At 40.0% G+C, this 25,413-nt stretch overlaps 1 protein-coding gene across 1 annotated transcript in view; it reads right to left on the reverse strand.

The window, feature by feature from the left end:
- LOC145408709 (adhesion molecule nephrin-like) overlaps positions 1 to 25,413 on the reverse strand; it is a 329,089-nt gene that overhangs the window by 177,020 nt on the left and 126,656 nt on the right. Inside the window, exons 7-8 of the mRNA XM_080279376.1 lie at positions 16,463 to 16,607; positions 14,173 to 14,300 (exon numbers count right to left, since the gene is read on the reverse strand). Of these exons, the coding sequence (XP_080135502.1) occupies positions 14,173 to 14,300; positions 16,463 to 16,607 (273 nt within the window). The remainder of the gene's footprint in view (positions 1 to 14,172; positions 14,301 to 16,462; positions 16,608 to 25,413) is intronic.

Below are 25,413 nucleotides of genomic sequence, written 5' to 3' on the forward strand. Positions count from 1 at the left end.
CTTATTGAAAACTTATGATTCAAGAGGGAGTTCAGCCAGTCACTGAATGTGTTATACAGGTATTCATATAATGTCTCATAAGTGATGTACCCTTTGTCGCTTTTGCCAACAATAAACTCATAATTCTCTGGGAACTCCTCACTCATCATGGGGTTAATTCTCTTCCTGGGGTATATAATCATGGGTGGAGGGACACTTCTATTGGCGCACACAGCTGTTAGCACTTTTGTTTTGCTGATGCCTCTTCAGAGACTGCCTTCTCTCCACATTGGGCTAGAATATTGCATTGTATAGGAGATAGTGAAAAGCCTGATTCGTCTATATTAACCCTCCCCATCCCGACCACTTTTCCACCACTGACTCCCCCCAATCCCAACCATTTTTGGAATTTTTTTTTTTTTTTTGGCTCAATCCTCCGCTTTTGGTGAGAAACATCGAAAATTCACAGAGAAATCGCTCACCTGAGGTTTAAAATACTCGATACAGGTAGGAGTACCTCCTTACCTTACTGGGTTTTCTAACAGGCTGGCACCAAAGAAAACGAGTTCTATGGGAGGATAACTATTTCACACCACTCATAAACGGTATTTATTTATTTACTTGGTATGAATTTATATGTAGTACGAGAGTATTTTGGTTTTCAAGCAGTAATATAGGCATTATAAGCATTGTTTCACTCACTAACTTATCACCATACCTGACCTTTTTTGCCACTTTACCTGATCATCATTTCTGACTGTTTCTTTCTCTAATGGTATGTAAAGTTTGTCCTCCACATTGTCATTGATTGGGGAATCACTCTGGCCCTGAATTTCGTACTGTGGCATGACATGGCTTTACTGGCCAGGTTACTGATAACAGGTGAATTGCTGAGACAATGGTGTGCAGGGGGGGGAGGAGGTCATGCTGGGTAAGGCATTGTCCCTGCCTGGCATCTTGTAGAGGAAGGTGTCACGTGTATACGTACCAAAAATCACTCGCGAAAATTGAAAATTGTGCAAATTAGGGACCTTGCAATTTTTTCGCGTTTATGTACGTCAACGGGATTGGCAGTGACAAAATGTGTGGACGTTAAAGAACGTCAACGGGACGCCGCGGGTTAAAGTTCCCAGAAGAGTCCCTTAAAGCATCTAAGAGGTCATTATCTGTGAAGTATGTGAGAGTATCGTCGAACTATTTGTAAACCGATACCTTGCTAACAGTTTTCCTGGATGTAGTGAGTGCTTCTCATACTTCGGAAGGAGATAGTTGGGTGTCTCTTATGATAAAGCTTCCACCATTTCTCACATGGGCAATCATCCTTGAAGGAAGGAGTCAGTACTTTGGTAGTTCCCCTCTCTCTCATCCTTTAGAATGGTGGATACTGCCTTTAGTCCAGGAGCAATAGGTTTAACCCTGAACAAATTATAAACAAGCTGAAAATTGCAGGATATGTTCAGAAAATTGTCCTGATTAACATACTAAAAGTCCACAGAAATTTTGCATGTGCTTCAGCAGAAATCCAAGATGGCGTCCAAAATGGCCGCCAGTCCATTAGTTTCACATATCTCTGGTTTCAGACATGATAGAAATACAAAAAAGGTGTCAAAATATAGGTTTTGAGGCATGTGCATGTCGATTAAGCCATTAATTAGCATCTCCACAAAGGGAGCTGAGCAACAGCGGCGAGCAAAGAAAGCCACATCTAGTAACGTTTTGTTTGACCAGAACATGCAAACCACTACTTCTCAGGCTGCATTTCAGGCCGATGGTCACAATAAGGAGTGACTAATAAAAATGCTTAGTGTCATTATGTGTCAGTCAGGCATTCTAGTGAAGCAGGCAAAGGCTGATGCTGATGCCCTGATTGTATCAGCAGCTCTATCCTTGGCAGAGTCAGGGAAACCTGTGGTTGTTGTTGGTATGGACATGGACATTCTGGTAATGCTGGTGGCTCAAGCAACCACGAACATGGACGTGTACATGCTGTGTCGGAAGAACCCCGTAACACTGTACAGGATTCGTGACATTCAAGACAATATTGGCAACACAAGCTCATATCTGATGGTGCTCCATGCAATAACTGGTTGCGATACTGTGTCTGCACTGTATCGCCAGGGGAAGCGCAAGGCATTCAACCTGGTACATAAGAAGAAAGAGTATGGTCTTCTTCACAACTTTAACAATATTGGGAGCACTCACCAGCAAGTGCAAGAGGCAGGTGAAAGCTTCCTCCTGAAGCTATATGGAGCTAGCAGCAAATGTGCTTCCTTGGACAAGTTTCGATACATAGCCTACAAAAAGGCAATTAGCAGGATCTTTCTTGCATCAACCTTTCAGCTGTCAACGCTGCCGCCAACAAGTGCTGCAGCTAAGCAGCATTCCTTCAGAACATACCTAACAGTTCAGGAGTGGATGGGGAATGTCATGGAGCCAACAGAGTGAGGATGGAGAGTGAAAGATAACAACCTCACTCCCATTGAAACAGATCAGCCCATAGCCCCTGACACTCTGCTAAACATGGTCTCGTGCTGCTGCAGAGCAGATGGATGTGTGTCATGCGGTTGTAGGAGGCTTGAGGTGCACTGCTCCAATGTATGCACTAAGTGCAATGGCCAGACCTGCAACAATGTGGCACCAGCTCCGTCACTGCTGGATGTAGATGGAGAATGAGACGAACCTCGACCAGTTTCTCCAGACAGTGATGTGGACGGTGATAACTATGTGTAATATTGGATATCGAGGTTTAAGACTACTTTGCAAGCATTCCAAACTGTCTATTTTCAAATTTGTATATATCTATATATATAGAGATACATACACAGTATGCATACATGTGTGTGTTTACATGCATATATTTTTTGTTTTTCAGTTTCTGTTCTTTCTCTTTGTTTCTTTTTGCTTGCCATTTATATGAACTGTTTTATATATATATTTTTTGCTTTTTTTCCTTTTAATAACTTTCCTTGCTGTAATGGTAGATTTCAATTGATGTCGTGTGTATTTTTTTCTAATACAGTGTATGCTTGGTGTGAATATGCTATGTCTAATCTTATGATGTTTGCTAGACAAATTTGCATTTTCATGTTGCTGCATTTCTTTCACATTATTGTATGCGAATTTTGTCATTGTTTAAATGACACAGTTGAGGTTCCTGTATGATAATAAGTGCAAAAATAAGTGCAAAAATTGAATTGTGCAGGTAAGTGGAAGGCCGATTGATATAATAATTTATGTCCAACCAGCAATCCTGTTGAAGTCGTGTTACCCTATAAAATTGTAATTTTATCTTTAACGTAATGGTTTTATTGAACTACCCGAGCTTGAAAACCTATATTTTGCCACCCTGTTTGCATTTCTATCATGCCTGATGTTTGTGATGATGAAATACCAAAGTGGCGGCCATTTTGGATGCCATCTTGGATTTCCGCTGAAGCACAAGCAGGATTTCTGGGGACTTTCAGTATGTTGTTCAGAACAGTTTTCTGAACATATCCTGCAATTTTCAGCTTGTTTATAATTTGTTCGGAGTTTGGCCTTATTTGATGCTATTACTCTTGGACTACTTGAGTTCATTCGACTTGGTTACTGGCCAAGCTCGGTCACATAACAGCTGTATGTAGTTCACTAATACTTGCTCCTCAGCTTCAGAGAGCAGTGGTTTTGGCCCCATTTTAATTGTGACTGGATGGTAACCAGAGATTTTATGTCGGAGTGTTGCTTCAGGTATTCCATGGTTCTCAGCTGAAGTATGAATGCTGATGCCCTCTCTGCATGCATGAAGGAAAAATTGTAAGAAATATAGCAAAGCATGGGTGTTAGGTTATGTAGATCTATTGCAAATATTAAGTGGCAAAATAAAAAACATGCATTCAAGCACTAGGCCGAGAAAGCAAAAAGTAACAAATATCATCCAAGACCTAATATGAAATTTTTTCAGTTCATCTCAACTCATACGGTGACATAGGAAAATAAGAAGCTGGTACTGTATGAGACTGTCAGGTGATAGTTAAGGAATCTTATGGTACATAACTCATGCATCCATTTACTCACCCAAAGTGTGTGCAAGTTTTTTTTTTTTTTTTTTTCTAAAGTGCGTCTGCTTGGGTCCAGAGAGTCTGCATTGGTTCATTAATCAAGCTTCCATCATTGGTCCATTATGAATCCTGTACTGTACCAATACATTCTGGGATGCAAACGGATAACTGATGTAATTTATGTCGGACCAACATCGTAAGCCAGAGTTTACATCATTGGTTGATATATTAAGGGTCGGAATGCCAGCATTGCAACAGTACTGGCCCATGCATTTTATGTTTGCTGGGTCAGTGCATTACAAATAAGCAAATTTTGAACTTTGACCTTGGCATTGGCCCTGCATTTTGGGTTGAGGTCATTCATACTTGGGAGCCATGCATTGCATAAATTATCAAGTTCTATAAATGCAACAAGTTTGGCAATTGTAGCCCAATCCTATCTGTTTTTTTTTTTTTTTTTAATTGTACACTCAATGACAAACTATTTTGCATTAACCCGTAGGCAATATCAGAACCTACTGTACTGGCTCAAATGGACCCATAGTCATTTCAGACCTGTTCCCCGACCTTGGCTATGTCTGACAAAAACTGCAAGTCTGTACCTTCAGCAGTTTCTGAGGATCCACGAATAGACTATTTTTATAGGTGTTTGGATGTAACTAGAAAACCATCACTGGGAACTGGATGATATTGGGTCATGTGAAGCCGCCAGCTGGGGGACTCAGATGGCCAAGTATGATGGCCGTAGCTTTTATAATGAGCAAATACGAGCAATTTACTTCTTCGTAATAATAATAATAATAACAATAATAATGATAATAATAATAATAATAATAACAATAATAATAATAATAATAATAATAACAATAATAATAATAACAATAATAATAATAATATTAATAATGGCAAGAACAAACCAACAACAACAACAATAATAATAATCCATCCATCCATCCATTATCCAATCCTACATTGCCCTATGAGGAGCGTAGGAGCCCGGGGCTAGGCAAGTTGGTCCTGACATTTAAGATGAGTGACAGCAACAACAACAATAATAATAATAATAATGATAATAATAATAATAATAAAATAATAATAATAATAATAATAATAATAACTCACCACTGGTGTGATGAGCTAGAAAAATAGAAATCGCTGTGCAACCCTTCAATTGACCGAGCACATACCCCCCACCTCCCTGCACACCTAATCAAGTGCATAACGGCCATCCCCCCCCCCTGCATAACACAGACATTGAAATTTAATAAAATCAGTGATTCACGGTACATAAGGTATGTATAGTTTAAACAAGAGCTAAAGACCCAAAGGTAACTTCTTGTGTAACGCTAACAAGGGATCTGAAAACAAAGATGTAGAATACGTGTGACCGCTGCTGTATCTTACACTGACCTTGACCCAATTGGGGAGATCAGATTTTTTTTTTTTTTATCAGCAATGGCCCATGCCAGGACACATACCCTGGGTCATTCAGATTCTTTATGCAGTCTCCGGTTCTCCTGAAATCGTTGAAAGACTCTGAGGCGGAAATAATAATAATACCAGCAAAAACAGTAGTCTATAGAATCATCATCTTTATGACATGAACAATACAGCTCACCACTGATGTGGTTATAAAAAAATAATAATAATAATAATAATAATAATAGTAATTGATTCATATTGACACTCAAAACATGTATCAACACAGCCATTCTTCGGCTGTTAATTTGGAGCTAAAGAATGACTGGCTTGTGGCACACTGATGGTGATGAGGGATGGTTATTGCTGGAATGATAATAATAGTAGGGAAAAGAACATATGAAAAATAAATATAACAATGTGATGCGAGAAAACTTGCCCGAAACTACTTATCTCCTCTGACTCAAGTCCCAATATAGATCAGTGAGATCAGGATCTCCCCATCAAAGTGTGTAAACAGACGAAGGGTGAGACAATGACGATGATTTTGTCTGTAATGATTCTCTCTCTCTCTCTCTCTCTCTCTCTCTCATTGTCCATCCAGCCATCTGTCTACCCAGCCATCCATCGATCTACTAATTTATAAATTTTCTAGAATGGCCGGAAATAGTTTTAGGTATTAAAGTATATTAAAAAAAAAAAAAAACTGCACAACCATCCTCCATTTTACTGAAAGTGACAGCAATAGTATGTGAATGTTATCGTGTTAGGGATTAGGGAAGCTCATGGGGACCGTCTCCAGCCCTTTCATTACCAAAGTCTAACCTTTGTTGAATAATATGATATTGTCGTATGAAGGATAACCTACAAATGGCATCATCGTTGTGAAAGAGGTAAATGTTTTAGTTAACCCTTTAACCGCGGGTGTCATTCCAGAATGACATTGCAAAAACTGGACCAAACCGCGGGTGTCATTCTCGAATGTTTGTGAATATTTTGAATACCCCGCGTTTTTTCCGTGCGCCAATTGTTTCAAGGGAGAGTAGCTATTAAGTTCTTTCACTCCAGCCGACCCCCACCTCCCTCTTCCCCCCCCTGGGGCCCCACCCCCCACCCCCTGGGCCCCCCACCCCACCCCTGACCAAGCGCGCATCAGTATCTGTCCAGCTGTGTGAGTGACAACACATGTTGATGTGGCAGTGAAGTGCAGGCAATTACAGTGCCTTTTACCTGTCTCAGTGAACACAGAGTGGGTGTTTATCGTATGTGCAGTGTTCATATATGTTTATAGTATTATTATCAGAATGTGATTGGCATTTGGTAATGGTGTGTGAGCGAAAAATAGTGATTACAACACCGCTGATGTGGCAGTGAAGTGCAGGCAATTACAGTGCCTTTTACCTGCCTCAGTGAACACAGAGTGGGTGTTTATCGTATGTGCAGTGTTCATATATGTTTATAGTATTATTATCAGAATGAGGTTGGCATTTGGTAATGGTGTGTGAGCGAAAAATAGTGATTACAACACCGCTGATGTGGCAGTGAAGTGCAGGTAATTACAGTGCCTTTTACCTGCCTCAGTGAACACAGAGTGGGTGTTTATCGTATGTGCAGTGTTCATATATGTTTATAGTATTATTATCAGAATGAGGTTGGCATTTGGTAATGGTGTATGAGCGAAGGTAATGATGTGTGAGCGAAAAATAGTGATTTTACACCCCTCACTTCTAACGGCACTGCCCGTCCTGTGAAAGTCAACAAAGTCATGAAACCTACATCAATGGAAAGCTGAAGGTTAGTACTTTCTAATGGTACCTTATTTTTTTCTCTAGCTTTATTCTGTGCAGAGTTATTAAGGTTTAAAGGTTTGTTTACATTTGGCTGAAACCCCTGCGGGAGAGGACAGTCAGACCAAAACAATACCCGCGGTTAAAGGGTTAATAACCAGTGTCATCCTTAAAAGTAACACACACACACACACACACACACACACACACACACACTGTGAGCACCTGATAGCCTCTGTGACATAATGCTGGAGCCTAAGGAGCATTTATAATGCCAGTATTGAAGGTAATATAAATATTTGCAGTATTACCCTGTGGACTACCGAATGTAAACAAACAGCTGCACACTCCATACTACGCGTAATCCCTTAACTGAAAACAAAATCAATAGTTGCGCTTCACACCATAATGGCATACTACATCTGTTCAGATCTGGAAAACATAGTAAAGGGAACTTGCAAATATAGCAACCTTGAAGGGAAGGAGAGCAGAGTTGCAAGTAAGACGGTGAAGGAGGCAGCTACTCTATTACTGCCCGGCTTGGCCAACATTATATCTTTTGCTGTGTCTACGGCGGTATCTACTGCTTCCAAAGAATTTACTGAAAAAATGAACAATAGGGTAGCTGAAATGCAGCGGAACTGCCTCTTGCTTAAGGTGACCAGATTTAGTGGAGCTAAAAGCGGGACGCGCGCGCGCGCGCTTGTGCGTGCGTGCGTGTGTGTGTGTGTGTGTGTGTGTGTCTATAGATAGATAGGTAGATAGACAGATAGATAGACAGATGGATATAGATAGATAGACAGACCCTAAGGTGGCTCAATCGGTAGAGAGGTGGCCTGCAGTCCTAACGGACCCAGGTTCAAATCTCGGCTGGGGCAGGGAACAGTTTAAGGATTTGAATTTCATTAAATCAGACTTAACTGATCTACCAGAAGACCCGCCGACATGTCGTAAAAATACCCCCGCTAATTCCAGTACACCAGTCCTGTATGAGACAACCCTAGCATGTATTCAATATGGACGGTGGGCGTTAGCGCCGAAGTGGTGACATGTAGAGGTGTATGGTATGTAGGAGGACTACTGGGCCTTAATAGCAGGCTGTGAAGCCTATGCCCAGAGTCGGACACATAAAAAGAAAAAAAAAAAAAAGATAGATATTGACTAATGTGACAGCGACCGCTGCTGCCTTACACCTCAAACTGAGGCTGCTAATCAAACACTAACGTCTCCTATGAATTCCAAACATACCGTACGGTACAATGAATGGGTAGACCAAAGTTACCAGCTAGTGAGCATTACAGATTTTATATTAATAATTCAGTATTTCATTTGGTTAGGATTTTGCACAATTTTTCTAATTCATCCTAATTTCATAAAAGAAGGTCATGTTATATCTAACGCAACAGTAAGTTTCTAAAAGCAGGCCAGTTAAGATAATTTGCTCAAAAGCGGGACATTTCTGGTCACAATTAAAAAAGCGGGACGGACGTCCAAAAAGCGGGACTCTGGTCACCTTACTCTTGCTCAAGTATGAAAATGACAAGTTAGAGCAATATTCTTGAAGGGAGAACTTGAGTATTTCTGGACTACAGGAAGACGACGAAAATGAAGAGGTGCTGGAAGCTAAGGTTATCGAGCTTGCTGACAACATTGGAGGAAAAATCAAGCCGGATGACCTCTCTACTGTACACCGTGAGGGGACACCCAGAGAGGGAGATAGGCCAGTGATAGTGAGATTTTGCCACAGAAAGAAAAAGACTGAAATATGCATAACAAGAAAAAGCTCAAAGGTAGAAAGGCGTATATAAATGATGACATGACCTCATTAAGGGCTAAAATGATGAGTATGGTTAATGAGCAGGAAACATTGAAAAATGTGGCCACAAGGGAGGGGAGTATTCTAGCCTGGCTGCATAGTGGGGGTAGACCTATGATCATAAACAGTCCTGATGACTTACAAATGGTTGTAATTACCTCTCCTGATTGGAAAAAACTAAATCTGGATCACTGAACAAGGGCCTAGGATAGTGCTGGGTCACAGCACATTCTTAGGCACAATACTGCTCTTACAGTAAGTAAAAGTAGCCCTGTACAGTCTCCTCCAAATCTTCTTTTTCTTGATGAATTCTCTCTCAGTGTTTGTGGTATTAAGTCAAAGTTTCTATCAGTGGATTTTGTTAACCATATTACAAGTTATGATATCATTTGCTTATGTGATGATATTGACATGATTAATGTAAAGCAGAATAAGAAAAATATTGGTTTTGATATTGTATTTACGAACAGAAGCAAATTAAGCAGGTATAAGTCTGGTGGTCTACTCATTGCCATCAAGAAGAATGTTAGCTTTAAATGGATGCACATAAGTGCAAATTATGATTCTTTACTTTCAATTAAAGTTGACAGAGGGAGTGTAAATTTAGGTAAGGAATTGGTAATAAGTTGTGTTTACATTCCTCTCTCACACTCAGAGTATGATAAAGAGGAGCATTTTGATGAACTGGATGATTTTTTGCTAACTTATACTAATGATATTATGTGCATGTACTTTGTGGCGATTTTATTGCTCACTCTCTCACTTTACCTGATGTTGCTTCTAATGTTGCTGATGATGATCCTGTGTCTGCCGAGGTGTCTTATGTAAGTTTAATTGATTTTGGTATAACTGAGAAAAGGGCAAACCAAGATTTAACCACAGACAGGAATTCATATGGGAGAAAATTGGTGGAAATTTGTAAAAATGACCAAGTGTTTATATTTAATGGAAGGATGGGGGAGGACTGTGGCATTGGTAAACCTACACCCATACATAATACAACCATAGATTACTTTTTAGCTTCACCAGTGATTATGCAGAGTGTAGTAGTTTTTAGAGTACTTGATTATGATCCAATGTTTTCTGATGTACATTGTGGATTACAAACACGGATGAAATTTAAGGGACGAAGTACTGTGCCCACTGTAAACAAAGAGGTCCAAGAGGTAGGACAAACAAGTGTAAGGCCAGGTAAGTGAAATGCTGAGAAAAAGTGTGCATATGTAAGGAATATTGATGAAGGCAAGGTAAATGAGTTGATTGCAAAATTGGATTAACTGCCCATAGATGATATTAACCAGGATTTAAAGCAAATACTGACTGAGCCTACACTTGTAACTTTTCCACAACATAAGAACATAGAGTAAAAAGACCAATAATGTCACCTTAGAAGGATATGACAACCAGTGCTGGAAATCTAGGAAGGAATACCACAAAGCTAGACAGAGATATCATTTACTTAGGAATAATGTAAACTTTAACTGCATGATTAAGAAGAGCAGAAGATATAAAATGAACCTAAAAAGGGTGAAAAACAAGGAGAGGGTTTATTAAGGAACTTAGAAAATACAGGTGTGATTATCCTAAAGCTTACTGGAAAATTCTAAATACCTGTAGTAAGGAAAAAAGTTGCCAGATCCCCATTACATTAAATGAAGTTTATGAGCATTTTAAAAAGTTAGCAGATATGACAGTATTGATAATAACAAAGTAAATATTATAAATGATCATAATATGGATGCTGAATTTTTACCATTACTTAATGACCCAATAACTAAGGAAGAGGCAGTTAGAAATATTAAGAAATCAAAAAATAATAAATCTGATATGATAATAAATGAATATATAAAAAGTACTCAACATATTTTGTGCCCCCTTTATGTTAAAATATTCAGTAAAATACTTGATACTGGTGCCATGCCATCTGAATGGCTGGTTGGCATGATAGTGCCACTTTATAAGAACAAAGGAGACATCCAGGGTGTTAGTAACTACAGAGGTATCATTTTACTTAGCTGCATGGGGAAGCTGTTCACTACAATACTTAATGACAGACTTAATGAATATTCAAACACTATGTCTGTTATTAATGAAACACAAGCAGGATTCAGGCATGGGTATTCCACTTTGGATCATATATTTTTACTTAAAAGTGTAATTGATTTGTTCAACTGGAGGAAAAGGAAGCATTTTTGTTTATTTGTGGACTAAAAGAAAGCTTTTGATATGGTGTGGCGTGAAGGTTTATGGTACAAGCTAGTTAAGGAAAAGGTGAATGGGAAAATTCTTAATGTGGTTAGAAATATGTACACTAACATCAGGTCTTGTGTCCTGCTAAATCAAGAGATATCAGATACCTTTGTTTGCAATGTAGGGGTAAGACAAAGGGAAAATTTGTCGCCTTTGCTTTTTATGTTAATAATATTGAAAGTAAATGGTTTGAATATAATTGCAGTTATGTAGATTTTGGTGATGAGCTCTTGAATTCATATCTGAAACTTCTTGTTCTTATGTATGCATATGATACAATAATTTTGTGTGACAGTGTGGAAGGAATGAAGCAGGCACTGATTGCTTTGAATTTGTACTGTAATGAATGGAAATTGAAGCTTAACTGTAATAAAATAAAAATAGTAGTGTTTAGTAGGGGAAGACCAAACTTACCTAATTATAAACCTGAATTTGGTGGTGAAAACATTGAGGTAGTAGAAGACTACAAGTGTCTTGGTGTGCTGTTTAATTACAATGGTAGGTTCTGTAAAGGTGAGCTGGATCTTAAAGAACAGGCCACAAGAGCAATGTACTCATTGTTAAGCAAGTGTAGAGAGTTTGACTTGCCAGTTGATATGCAGATTGACTTATTTAATACCATGGTGTTACCTATATCTGAAATTTGGGGATACTGTGTTGTTAGAGAGAACCATTGTATATGAAATTCTTAAAACAGGTACTGGGTGTTCATAAAAATACTAGTAACGATATGGTGTATGGTGAATTTGGAGTATTTACACTTGATATACATATAAAGAGCAGAATGATAGGATATTGGTCTAAGCTAATTTCAGGTAAAGATACCAAACTGTGTTATATAATGTACAAATGCTTATTGCAGTTGGATAGGTTAGGGATTTATACTTCTCCATGGTTAACGTGTACAGTAATAAAAAGTTATGTAATGAGTGTGGCATGTCTGGTATGTGGTTGTTACAAGATGTTCCTAATACAACATGGGTTAAAAAAGCTGTGGAACAGGGATTGAAAGATCAGTGGATTGCAACCTGGCATCATAACGTAATAATAAATTCCTTATGTAACAACTACAAGCTGTTTAAGATAGACTATGGCATGGAATGGTATCTAGAAAAATATCAAAGAGTGACAGAATAATGGTGACTAGATTAAGAACCTGTTATAATAGATTGCCTGTAAATGCTGGCAGATATCAAGGTGTAAATAGGGAGGATCGGATCTGTAACAAGTGTGATGTTAGTGTTGTAGGCGATGAATTTCATGTTCTTTTTGTATGTACTAATGGGGAAATTGTGAGGTTACGTGATATGTGTATACCAAATTATTATACATATAGGCCAACACATTTCAAATATGCTTCGTTCATGCAAAATACCGGTGTAAATGGTATGAAAAATTTATCTTTATTTTTGAGGTTGGTGCTACGTATGTTTAGGTAATAATATACGAGTAAGTAGTCTTCTCCAATTTATTATGTTCTTAACACCCATTATTGTCATTTCTTTATGTAACACTACGTATTTGTGCATAATTTATGGTCAAAATTTTGTGATTATGAGGGAGCTGTGCTCCATACTTTTTCTTTTTTTTAATAAAGTCTGAGCTTATACAATAAATTCAGTTCAGTTCAGTTTTCACACACACACACACACACACACACACCACTCGCTGGTGCAGTGGTAACGTTCCCGCTTGCCAACTGGTGGACGGGAGTTCGCGCCTCGCTCAGGTTGCGAAAAGTTTCACTGACGAAGTGGGTGGTTACTGTCCCCCTTGAGCAAGGGGACGGGTGTGTGCGTGTGTGTGAAGGTCACAGCCTTGCCCTTAGATCGGACTATATGAGCTCTCAGCTCCCTTCCGGGAGGGTAAAAGCTGACGATCACGACCATCAAGTGATCCTGACCGACCCGGTGAATTACACACACACACATGCACGCACGCATGCGCGCGCTCGCCGGTAAATCCAACAGCAGCTAAGTTCTACTTGTATTTGACACTCGAAATAATGCCTTCATTCCTCACATACTTAGTAGCCGGAGGAAAGTTGTATGTAACAGGATTTTTTTTTTTTTCCTCCATCTGCCTATTGATTTACAGTACAGTAAGAGAAGCTACCTTATTAAGAAAATTCTGTTCAAGAAACTGATTTATACAACCTACTGATTTTAAAATTACTCAAAAATTTCCGTAGACCTTTTACCTGTTCTTTGATAAAGGTCCTCTTCAGATGAAGTACATTTTTTTTCACATTCTTCACATACTTTTGCATGTACTGTTCCTTATTAGGAAACCTCTCTTTCAGCATATGTATGAGTTGTCTTAACATTATTAGTTTTATGCTAAAAATAACAAAAAATATTTTTTTAAGTTTGTGTCTTTAAAATAAATTATCTTTCGATGCATTACATAATTTATAATAATGGAATATTATCAGTAATATTGTAGACTTATCAGCCCCCCACAGATACCTGCTGATGTTATGTAAAAAGTACTTACAGCCTAGTAATAAGCTTAAAACATCCTACAGCATAATGTTGACTAATATTAACCATTTGCTTTATCGTCACAGGCTTTACTTTGTATTTATTTTCATAATACATAGTTTACGTCTGATGTTCTTTCGTCGGACAGTTTTACTTTTGTTTGGAGCCGCTCTGTATCTTACAGCGTCCCTCATCCCACCTGGGATTACCGAGTGCGTTGATTGCCAGACAAAACCGGAAAGAAATAGCAATCCTTTCAATGCCATACCATTATTTAGAGGCTGTCAGCTGTAAAATCATCCATGGGAAATCATAGTGGGACAGGTTACAACTGGTTATGGGAATTAAATGGTAGTAGACAAATACGCCTACTACTTCCAACAAACATAAACACAACTGACCTTTCTGAACCACGAGATTTTGTAGGTGGGAGGATTGGAGTCCACGTTGCAGTTGAAGTAGACGTCCTCACCCTCTCGAACCACAGATGACACCGCGCGGCCCAGCTCCAGTGACACTACAGGGGGGTCTAGTGGGGTGAGAATTAGCAAAAATAAATAAATGAATAAATAATATAGAGGTGGGGAAAGTGCAGGATGTGAGAATGCAGCTGGAAGAAGAACAAAGGGGAAAGAAAAAAGATGTTCGAGACTTCAACACCCACTTCTCCCACCATTTGGTCTGAGGGCCAAACATTGGACTTTACACTGTGATTTTGACCTTTGACCGATTTCGGTCAAAATCAGAGCACTTCATTCTTGTCTGGCCCCAAACGCTTCCACCAGGTTTAATTCAAACCAGATCAAAACTCTGTGAGTTGACTTTATCCTGTGACCATGAGTGTTGACATTATCTGTGACCTTGACCTTTGCTTGTTATCATAAGTATCTATATATCCTTTCCTTACATTAAACCCCTCTATAAAGCTTGAAGTAAATCTAATAAAAGTGTTTAAATTTACCTGACTATGTGACCTTGGCCTCTGACAAAAAAAAAAAAAAAACAGTTACTTTGTTCACACCCAGACACTCAAGTCCAACTTTGACCTTGCTCTGTGACCCTTATCTCTGGCTGATTTTTATCAAACCACTTTATCCTTGCATTATCCTCAACCCATCCATAAAGCATGGTCTAAATTGGATAAAAGCTTTTTAAAGTGACCTAGCTATGTCAGGCTTTGAACTAGACCACTGACCTATTGCTCTCAGAAACAGAGGGCTAACTCTTTGCTCTCCATTTATCTATCCGTCAAATTTAAGGCTGGATAAAAACTATTTGAACTATTTTTTCAGACAAATGGGCATATAGCCAGGCAGACGCTGAGTAAAGCATAACACTTGTTTCGCAAGTGCGTGTGCAAAAATAAAAAGGAAGACATGACGGCTATATCAGACAAAACGGGACAAATAGGTAGACTAAAAGTAATAGAGTGATATGTAAATCAGATGAGAGAGCTGAGAGGGAATGGAATGAAAATGAAGTTTTGTGTGATATGAAATAGTTTAAGGAACATGGTGGAAGACTTAGTGTACTTATATTGGCAGATGGACAGACAGTGTAGCAAATAACGGCGAGACTTGAAAAGAAGGTGGGAGAATAAGATTGTGCAGAAAGAGATTAAATCAAAGTGAGGACACGAGAGAGAATGTACAAAGAAGGAAGTTGAGGATAACAGACGAAGGAGCTAGAAGAGGGATCGGCAAGAATGTAGGGAAGAGAGAAACTAATACGAGACAGGAACAAGACGAATAAAAGTGGTGAGGAAGCGAAAACGATGGAATGAGGGATGGAGAAAATTATGCAGAATGTACAAAAGTAGAGACTGTGTGTGTTTGTGTGTGTGTGTGTGTGTGTGTTAGAGAGAGAGAGCGACTTGCGGCGGCTAACATTCCAAGAATCACCAACTCAGGTTCTTCGGTTACAATGAAAATGGAGTACAGGTCAGCTGTCAACACAAGAAAAAAGAAAAAGTAATAAGCTGTTGAACAGTAGCATAAAGACGCTGATCAGAGAAAAGTGAAATTTAGGCTATTAAAAATTTTTCCTCTGTACTTAACCTGAAAATGCAAGACAGAAAACCTTATTTTTATATGCGTGTGCACCTCTACAAACAGCACTGTCTGTTGGACTCTCACTATCAATTTTCGGAAAAGAGACGCTTATCTCGTGTTCGAATTCACTGACTTCAGCGAAGCAGCAGCAAATTACACCACCCCGCACCACACAACGCATCAAACCTACCTCTCACAACACGCCACACAAAATCACCCTACCACACTACTACAAACCGAGCGCATTAAACGAACGGCCCTGAAGCTCCCAGATCTGGTATTTTTGTACTTGCTCAAGCTTTCTTTTTTCTCCCGTCTGCACAACATCGTCATTTTTTACCAGAATTATAATACCATGTGTCCACAGCATCACAATAATTAAAGTATAAAGGATAATAAACCAGTACAGTGAGTGGAACAGATGGAAGTACTGCAAAAGGAAAATGACAAAGAAATGCAATTTCTCGTCAGTTAGATGCTAATAATTTACAGGTCATTGTGGTCACACTTTACGACAATACAATAAGAATGAGAAAAAAAAAAAAAATCCTGCGGGAAATCATAAACTAAACAACTGATAAAAAATGGTTAAGAAACAATAGCCAGACCACCAGTCTGTTACAGTAATAACTTTACATACAAGTAACGTTGAGGACGATTGAGTCTTGGAGAGGCGAAGCTGGGAAGAGCGGGTTGGTGGCTGTGCACGTAAGTCTCTGTCCGTGGTGCCGCCGTGCCCCCGTCACCACCACTCGCGACGTGCTGGTGTTGGCGCCTTGTTCAGTCTGCGGTGCAGGGAAGGCTTGCAATAGGTTAAGGCTTAGTAAAGCTGGAGAACTATAGGGCAGGAGAGAATGATTCACGAGTGAGAGCCGGCCGAGACTGGTGATGTCTGACGAGGCCAGGAGGGGCAAGAGGGATGGGCAGGGCCGGGGTAGCCAAAGCAAAGCAGGGCATTATGGTAGGGTACAGCATGGCACGACAGGACAGGAAGAAGTAGTCGGGGAAGGAGTAGGTAAACTAGGGAAGTGAAGAACATTGTAAAACAGCCTCAGGCAAAGCACAGAGGAGTATGGTGTGGAGAAATAATGCAGGATAGAAAAGGTAATGTAAGGAGCTGTTAGTGATGATAAATTATTAGGCGAAAAAATAGGAAGAGCAGGAAATTAAGTGTTAAAGTACGACCGTATTTCGCGAAAAGAACAAAGTAAAACAAGGCAGGACGGAAGTACGAGTATACGTATAACAAGGAAAGTGTCAGTCAACTGGCCAAAAACTATTATGACTTTCTGAAGCAACGGAACTGATTACCTTCCAGGTCCAAGGGAGTAGTTAAATGTTTAATCAACCACATACAATGAAGAACAAGCAGGTTAAATTATTTGGAATAATATCTTTGCAAACTACCAATAGTATACCATATTGCTCGAGGTGTGCATTATATTTGGTAAAAAATTTGTTTCAACACCTTTCATCCACTCATAGGTTAACCGCCAGGGCATGACAGGCGCCAAAGAAGTTATGCAAAAGAAGCTATGATGTCATTTCCAGCGGGGCGGTGCCAGAGAAAACAAAATTTTGCATCATACTCACAGTTTCATCGAATTAATTTCTCTCTCTCTCTCTCTCTCTCTCTCTCTCTCTCTCTCTCTCTCTCTCGCTCTCTCTCTCTCTCGCTCTCTCTCTCTCTCTCTCTCTCTCAACGGTATTCCATAATTACATCTTCAACGTTTCTAACAATAAAGTGTGAAAATATGTTAGAAAGTCAGTGAAAATGGAGTTGTACCACGGGAGGGAAAAAGGCTACGTGTAAATACTTCCACCATTTTTAGTTCATCGCCCTTTCAGTCCAGCTCCGCCACCCCTGCCAGTCACACCCCACCTTTCTTTCATTAACGCTGTTGGTATGACTGAGTGTTTGGTACCTTATGTCTGCTGCCACCAGACGGCTTGATTCAGCTTAAGAAAGAAATCAGGTATACGGAGTGTAGAAATGAACCCCAATAACCTTCATATCTGAGTGTTCTTTAACTGAATGTAATCGCCTAGTTGCTATAGACGTTGCGGGAATAGATTAGGGAGTCTCATTACTAACCAGGTTAAAACGTTTTATACTTTATATCAGTGAAGCATATATTATGCATGTGATAGACCGTTGTCGAAAGTCCAATACAGACAGCAAGAGAGGTAGAGATAGACCAAGAAGAAAATTTCTTAAGGAGGAGGTAGATAGCTTGGGAAACAAAGAAGGAAAGTTATGGTAAGAAGCATTTGAAGAGTTGAGGAAAGAAAAAAATAGAAAAAGGTAAAGTAGAAGGAAGGAAAGGAAAATGGAAAAAAATAAATTGAAGAAGACAAGACGAAAGACGAAGGGAAGATCAAAGAAAACCGAAAAAATAGGGAGACAAGGATGTGGAAAAATCACTGCAAAGTATTAATAAAAATGAGAGTGATACATGATTAGACCATAGGATGATAAGAAATACATAAAAGGAAGTGAAGGAACGACAAGCGATAGAGAGACAAATAAGGGATTAGAGACAGAGGAGAGTTGAAGGAAAACATTTTTGACAGCAAACTAAGGCGACTGAAGCGAGGAAATATAAAGCACATGGATGAAAGAGGACACTAAGGAGGTGAGCAAAAATATTTCGTAGAGAAAGAAAGACATCATCAAGAGGTATATAAAAAGGAGGGAAATAAATTGAGAAAATGAAGAGAAGATAATTGCAGTACTCCACGGGGAGAGAGAGAGAGAGAGAGAGAGAGGAGCCATGATGAGAGGGGAAGGTGACGAAAGGTGATATAAGATACTGAGGGGACGGAGCCGCGGTGTGAAGTAGGGAAAGGAAGACAGAGGAAGGGCCAGCAGTAAACTGTATAGGGGTGAAAATTTATGCAAACCAGAGTTGAGAAACTGGGTAAGAAAAAATAATACCATCTCCCTAAAGCAACTTCCCAAACATCTTGTTAACAAGATCTCTTTCTGACTTCTGGTCCTGATAAACCATTGATATGTGTGTGCATGAGAGAGAGAGAGAGAGAGAGAGAGAGAGAGGGGGGGGAGGGGGAGTACGCAGACAGTACAGATAACAAAAAAGGCTACTGGCCCAGGACGAGGTTATCTGTTGGAATAAAAACTACAGTAGTTATACTAAGACCGTTAAAGAAAAGGAGAGAAACGAAGAATGCTCTCTCCCACCCATCACGTCATTTATTAAACCGGCAGGAAAACAATATGAAAAAACATCATCTGTTCATCTACCTGTCTATTGCCAGACGCCTCAGGCTCGTAAGGGATGGCCACAAACTAATCGCCTCCATGTCGACTTGCCCAATGCCACTACACTGCCTTGACCCAAGCTCACACCCCCTCTCTCATATACCTCTCCGCTCCATCCTCCAACTCACCCTCGGCCTCCCCCTCCTTCTTCCCCCCTCCACCTTACTCACATACACTCTCCTCGTTAGTCTCTCGCTCTCCATCCTTTCCACGTGGCCAACCCACCTCAATGTATTTCTCTTAAAACTTTTTATCACATCCACATTCCACACCACAGAGTTCCTTCACTTCCTCATTTGTCAGTCTGTCTCTCCATGTAACTCTACATGTTCTTTTCAAAAACTCATTTCCACTGCTCTCACTCCTGACTTGTGTCCCTCCAACAAGGTCCAAGTTTCACTTCCATACGTTAGGGCTGGTATCACAGTATTGTCATGCAGTAACTTTTTTACTTTCCAGCTCACTTCCCTGTTCCATATCACTGCTTTCAAAGAACCAGCAACCTTTCTTCCCTGCTGTACCCTTTGAAGCACTTCACCCTCCAGACTTCCATCCTTACTCATCACACTACCCAAGTACTTAAACGCACTCACATTTTCCATTTCCTCCTCGTCCAGCCTCACTGTACATTCAGTGACTTCAGTCAATCTATAACTTTACTCTTCGCTACATTCACCTTTAGATTCCGTTTCTTACACACACTCCCAAACTCATTCACCAAGCCTTGCAGTTCCCTTTCGTATTCATTTAACAATACACTATCATCTGCAAACAACAGTACAGGGAGTTTCTAAACACTGTCCTCTCTCACTAGGGCCGCTTCAGCATCCACTGCCCTATTCTTTTATGACACCATCCATATACAGATTGAACAACCATGGGGACATGACACATCCCTGTTTCAATCCAACGTTCATGTAGAAAATTTCACTCAGTTCACTATCCACACGCACTGCAGCCTTAGCACCCTCATATATATATATATATATATATATATATATATATATATATATATATATATATATATATATATATATATATATATATATATATATATATAAATTACTCTTCACGGCATTCAGCAACTTCCCATTTACCATATATATCCATAATACTTTCCACATTGCTTGTCTATCCACCCTGTCATATACTTTCACCAAATCCATGAAGGCCGCATACAACTTTCTCTTCCCTAGAAGCTTTCCCACTAAAGACCTAAGAATTAATATCTGATCTACACAACCTCTTCTCTTCCTAGAACCTCCCTGTTCTTCTCCAACTGCTGTAATTCCTCTGTTACTACGCTAACTCAGTCAAAAAGTATTCCACCATATACTTTTCCTATTACTCTACGAAGAACAATGTCCCATGCATGTTACAAAGAACAAGCACGGACATTTGTTATAGGACTGATAGAAGAGGAATAACTATACATTATGCAGTCTGTAGCCTAAAAATCTGTAAAGAAAGAGCAAACACAGTCGCCATATACTCACATTAATTAGAAAACGTGTTATTGTCAAAAAACACTTGAACCGGGAAATAAGCAAGAAAATTTTAGCTTATGGTCCGAAAATATTTGTCTAGCCGAATTTTCAATGTACCACTAGTTTTTGCACTAACTACTTTTTTGGTAGCCTGTTCTAGTTTTTCACTACGAGAATGCCAAAGTAATTTACCCTAAATTAATATTAAACATCTTCCTTTTGAGTTTCCTTTATTTTATAGTCACTGTGTCATTCACTACTTCGAACAGAGTTTCATAGCTTACATCGTCAGATTTGTTAAAAGTTTTAAAATGCGTGTATTAGATCTCCTCTGTGTAGCCGCTTTTGTAGAGAAAACACTTCGTTTTTTAGTCACTCTTTGTAGGGTAAATTTCACAGTAATGGTATAATTCTTGAGACTCCGCATCGCACTTGCTCGAGTCTATTCTCTTCCACAAAAAGTTTTGGTGACCAGTGCTTCACACAAAATTCTAGCTGTGGTCAAACTAACGAAGAATAAAGCTTGGAGGTTACATCACGCGTTTAGTATCGAAACTCCCTGCGATAAAGCCGAATATTTTGCCTTGTTACTTGCTGCTATGCACTGTTCGGAGTTTTTGAAGTCGTTATTAATAATACCTCCCAAATCATTCTCGTCCTTTACTTCCTGAAAGGTATCAAACATTTGATGTTCATTTTTAATGACCTAGAGCAGTTTGTACAGCACCCTACCCATATCCCTGACTGCCTTGGAAAGAGCTCCAACATACTTGACCTCTTCCTTACAACTAATCCTTCTGCTTACACTGTTAATCTTTTCTCTCCGTTGGGCTCCTCTGATCACAACCTTATCACCTTAACCTGTCCTATCGCTCCGGTACGGCCTGCGGACCCTCCAAAGAAACGTCGTCTGTGGCACTTTGGACCTGCGGATTGGGAGGCCCGTAGGCAGTAGTTCTTTGATTTTCCCTGGAATGATTATTGCTTCCATGCCCGGGAGCCATCTGGGTGTGCCTTACGCATTACGGAGGTTATTCTCTCGGGCATGGAAGCATACATTCCTTTCTCATATCCTTTGACTAATGCACGAAAACTTTGGTTTAATCACACTTGTTCTAATGCTATCCGCAACAAGGAGAGGGCCTATAAAAAGTACTGGAGCCAACCCACCCCTGAATCACATCTTTTATACGTTTCTGCCCGGAATCATGCTAAGTCTGTTCTTTTCTCTGCTAAAAATAATTTCATCCATACTAAATGCTCTCAACTCTCTATTTGAATTCTTCCCGCTCCTTCTGGCACCTTGCCAAAAACCTTTCCAACAACTGTACCTCATCATCCTGCCCTTCTCTTTTCTACTCTGATGGCTCTGTAGCTATTTCTTCTACTGATAAAGGAGATCTCTTCGCTCAGACTTTCTCCTCCAATTCCACCTTAGACGATTCCGGTGCTGTTCCTCCATCACTTCCCCCCTCTGACTTCCTCATGGCTGACATTAAAATTTCTTCAGCTGATGTATTTTCTGCCATCACAGGCCTCAATACTAATAAGGCATATGCGCCTGATAGAGTCCCTCCTGTTGTTCTCAAGAACTCTTCTTCTGTGCTTACACCCTGCCTAGGCAAACTCTTTCACCTTTGTCTGTCAACTTGTGCGTTTCCTTAATACTGGAAGTTTGCTCTCATTCAGCCAGTCCCAAAGAAGAGTGACCATTCCCAACCCTCTAACTATCGTCCAATTGCTTTAACATCCTGTATCTCAAAAGTTTTCGAGTCTGTTCTTAATGGAAAAATTTTAAAGCATCTTTCCTATCACAACCTTCTTTCTGATTGTCAGTATGGGTTCCGTCAGGGACGCTTCACAGACGATCTTCTCACCAACCTTTCAGACTCCTGGTCACCCTCCTTTCGGGACTTTGGCGAAAGCTTTGCCATTTCGCTTGACATCTCAAAGGCTTTCGATCGGGTCTGGCATAAATCTCTAATTTCTAAAATCCCCTCTTACGGTTTCTATCCTTCTATCTGTGCCTTCATCGCTAGCTTCCTTTCTGGTCGTTCTATAGCCGCTGTTGTAGATGGCCATCATTCTTCTCCTAGATCTATTAACAGTGGTGTTCCTCAGGGCTCTGTCCAATCACCAACTCTCTTCCTTTTATTCATCAATGACCTTCGAAGCTGTACATTTAATCCTATCCACTCGAACGCTGATGACTCCACCCTTCACCTTTCCATTCGATTCCCGCAACGTCCATCTCAGCAGTTACTTCAACAAACAAGGGATGAGGCTATGGCACATCTAGTGTCTGACTTGACTCGTATCTCTAACTGGGGTAAAAATAATCTTGTTTTTAATGCATCAAAGACTCAGTTTTTGCACCTATCAACCCGACAAAATCTGCCACAGGTATACCCACTAATGTTTAATAATATTCAGCTTAATCCTGCATCATTCTTGAACATGCTTGGGGTTTCATTTACTCGGGACTTATCTTGGGAAGATCATATTACATCTCTTGTAAAATCTGCTTCCAAGTGATTGGGTGTGCTAAGCCGACTCCATTCCTTCTTTACCCCTGCACAATTGTTGACTCTATACAGGGGTTTTATCCGCCCCTGCGTGGGGTACAACTCTCATGTGTGGGGAGGCTCCCCACATACAGCTCTTCTCAGTGGGGTGGAGTCAAAGGCTTTTCGCATCTTTATCTCTTTTCTATAGCTACTTCAATGGTCACTGCTCCTCTGAACTGTCTGCATGCATTCCTCCACCTCTACAACGGGTGCGTAGTACCCGTCTAGCAGCAAACTCTCATCCCTTTTCTGTCCAACTCCCTAATGCAATAGTTAACCGTTACTCCCAGTCCTTCATTTATGCAACAGGTCAACTCTGGAACTATCTCCCTCTGTCTGTATTTCCTGCTTCCTATGATCTCCAGTCTTTCAAACACAGTGTGTCCAGGCATCTCGAAATGATCGGATTTTGAATTTGGCTCTCTCTTGCATTTTGTTTTTCTCTTGGAAGGAACAATTTTTGCGGGCCCGTTGCCTTTGGTTCCTTCTTCCTCACATAAAAAAAAAAAAAAGATGCCCACTAACCCTTACACATGCCTCACTACCATCATAACAACTCTTGACGGCACCTAGCAGCTTACCATCTTCACCGTGCATGAGCAAAACCTTCCACAATCCTCCTCTGTGTACTTTGTCGTATGCTTTTTCCAGATCCATGAATTCCATAAACACCATATAGTCCTTCTCACAATCCTTCTCCGCTATCTGTCTCACCGCAAATATTTGATCCACACATACTCTGCCACCCCTAAAACCACCCTTTTGATCACTTTCCAGGGCTTCAGATATCTGTCTCACTTTCACTATAATAATTCTTCCATATACCTTCCCTTCCACACTCAGTAAACTTATGCCACGATAATTCTTGCACTCACTTCGCTCACCTATATTTTTTGACAGAGGTAAAATCACTGCTTTTTTTCTACTCTGCTAGCACAGTTTCACTTATCCATGCCTTCTTACGTATCTCCAACAAGCACTTTATTCCGCTCTCTCCACAACACTTAATTATCTCTGCGTACGCCTCATCAATCTCAGCTGCTTTCTTATTTTTCAGCCGCTTCACAACGTTCTTCATCTGTGCGAGTGTCACTCTTCCTATCACTGCATTCCTTCTCTACACAACCCCCAAACCAATAATTATTACCACAAAGTTACAAACTGTTACCTGCATATTTAGTTACGTAGAAATTACCATGGTGTTCAGTAAATTCCAAGAAAAAAAAAAAAAAAAAAAAAAGAGGAGAAGCCTGCAGAGACTTAGCGGAGGGAAGGGACACAGGCCGGGCAGCTTCCACCTAAGACCGGTCTCTAGCATTCAGGGGCCACGATTCACATCGATACTACTCAGTCAGTACTAAACTGGCTACTTAGCACAGAGATCTTGTCCTAAGCTGACGCTAGTCTTTACTTCCACACTTTGCTCATTGACACAAATAACATTGTCCCTTCTCCTGTCCCATGAATTAATTCTGTACCTTAGATCCATCTGCTGCTATGTTCACTCCCTGACACCTAATGGACTTCACTTTCTTCAAATCTGTCCCATCATGAACTGCTCTCATTTCGCCCTGCCTGGTCGAATTACTACACCTCATCACCTTCCTACTTTTCGAATTCATTCTCAGTTTTTCCTCTCTAACAGTCTCTTTCAATCTCAGGTATAACGTGCTGAAGTTAACTTTTAATAACTTCTTCATCTGCTTGTGTTCGCGTCTTAAGCCATGCCTGTGTTATTTCATCCGTCTTCCACTTCCCAACATCAAATAAACTTGCTCCTCTTCATAATGGTGTTACAGCCGCCTCTCTCACCGACTCATTTATGAAGAGACCAAACATTTACAACGAAATAATGTATCCAGGATACAGCTTCACCTTTCCCTGAACCATTCACCGTCTTCCCTTCCTACTCGTGCACATGTCCTGTTTTTAAAGAAAATCAATCAATCACTACACACACACACACACACAAATATATATATATATATATATATATATATATATATATATATATATATATATATATATATATATATATATATATATATATATATATATGGTAATGACCTTACTGCAACGGACTTCAGTAGACCGCAAGCAGCTGACCGGAATACTTCTTATTTATCAGGAAATCTCCGAAAAACCTAGAAGCTGTTCGGACTGCCTAATCTCAGGGCGGGCTGGCCGTATTGTCCGCGCGGTTTGTGTGTTCATGAGTTGGTTGCTGTTGGGTTGGCGGCGTCACTATTTTTCC

Source organism: Coenobita brevimanus, chromosome 78, assembly GCF_032717465.1.
Source record: "Coenobita brevimanus isolate Jiangsu-jjx chromosome 78, ASM3271746v2, whole genome shotgun sequence".
In the NCBI taxonomy this organism is placed as follows: domain Eukaryota; kingdom Metazoa; phylum Arthropoda; class Malacostraca; order Decapoda; family Coenobitidae; genus Coenobita; species Coenobita brevimanus.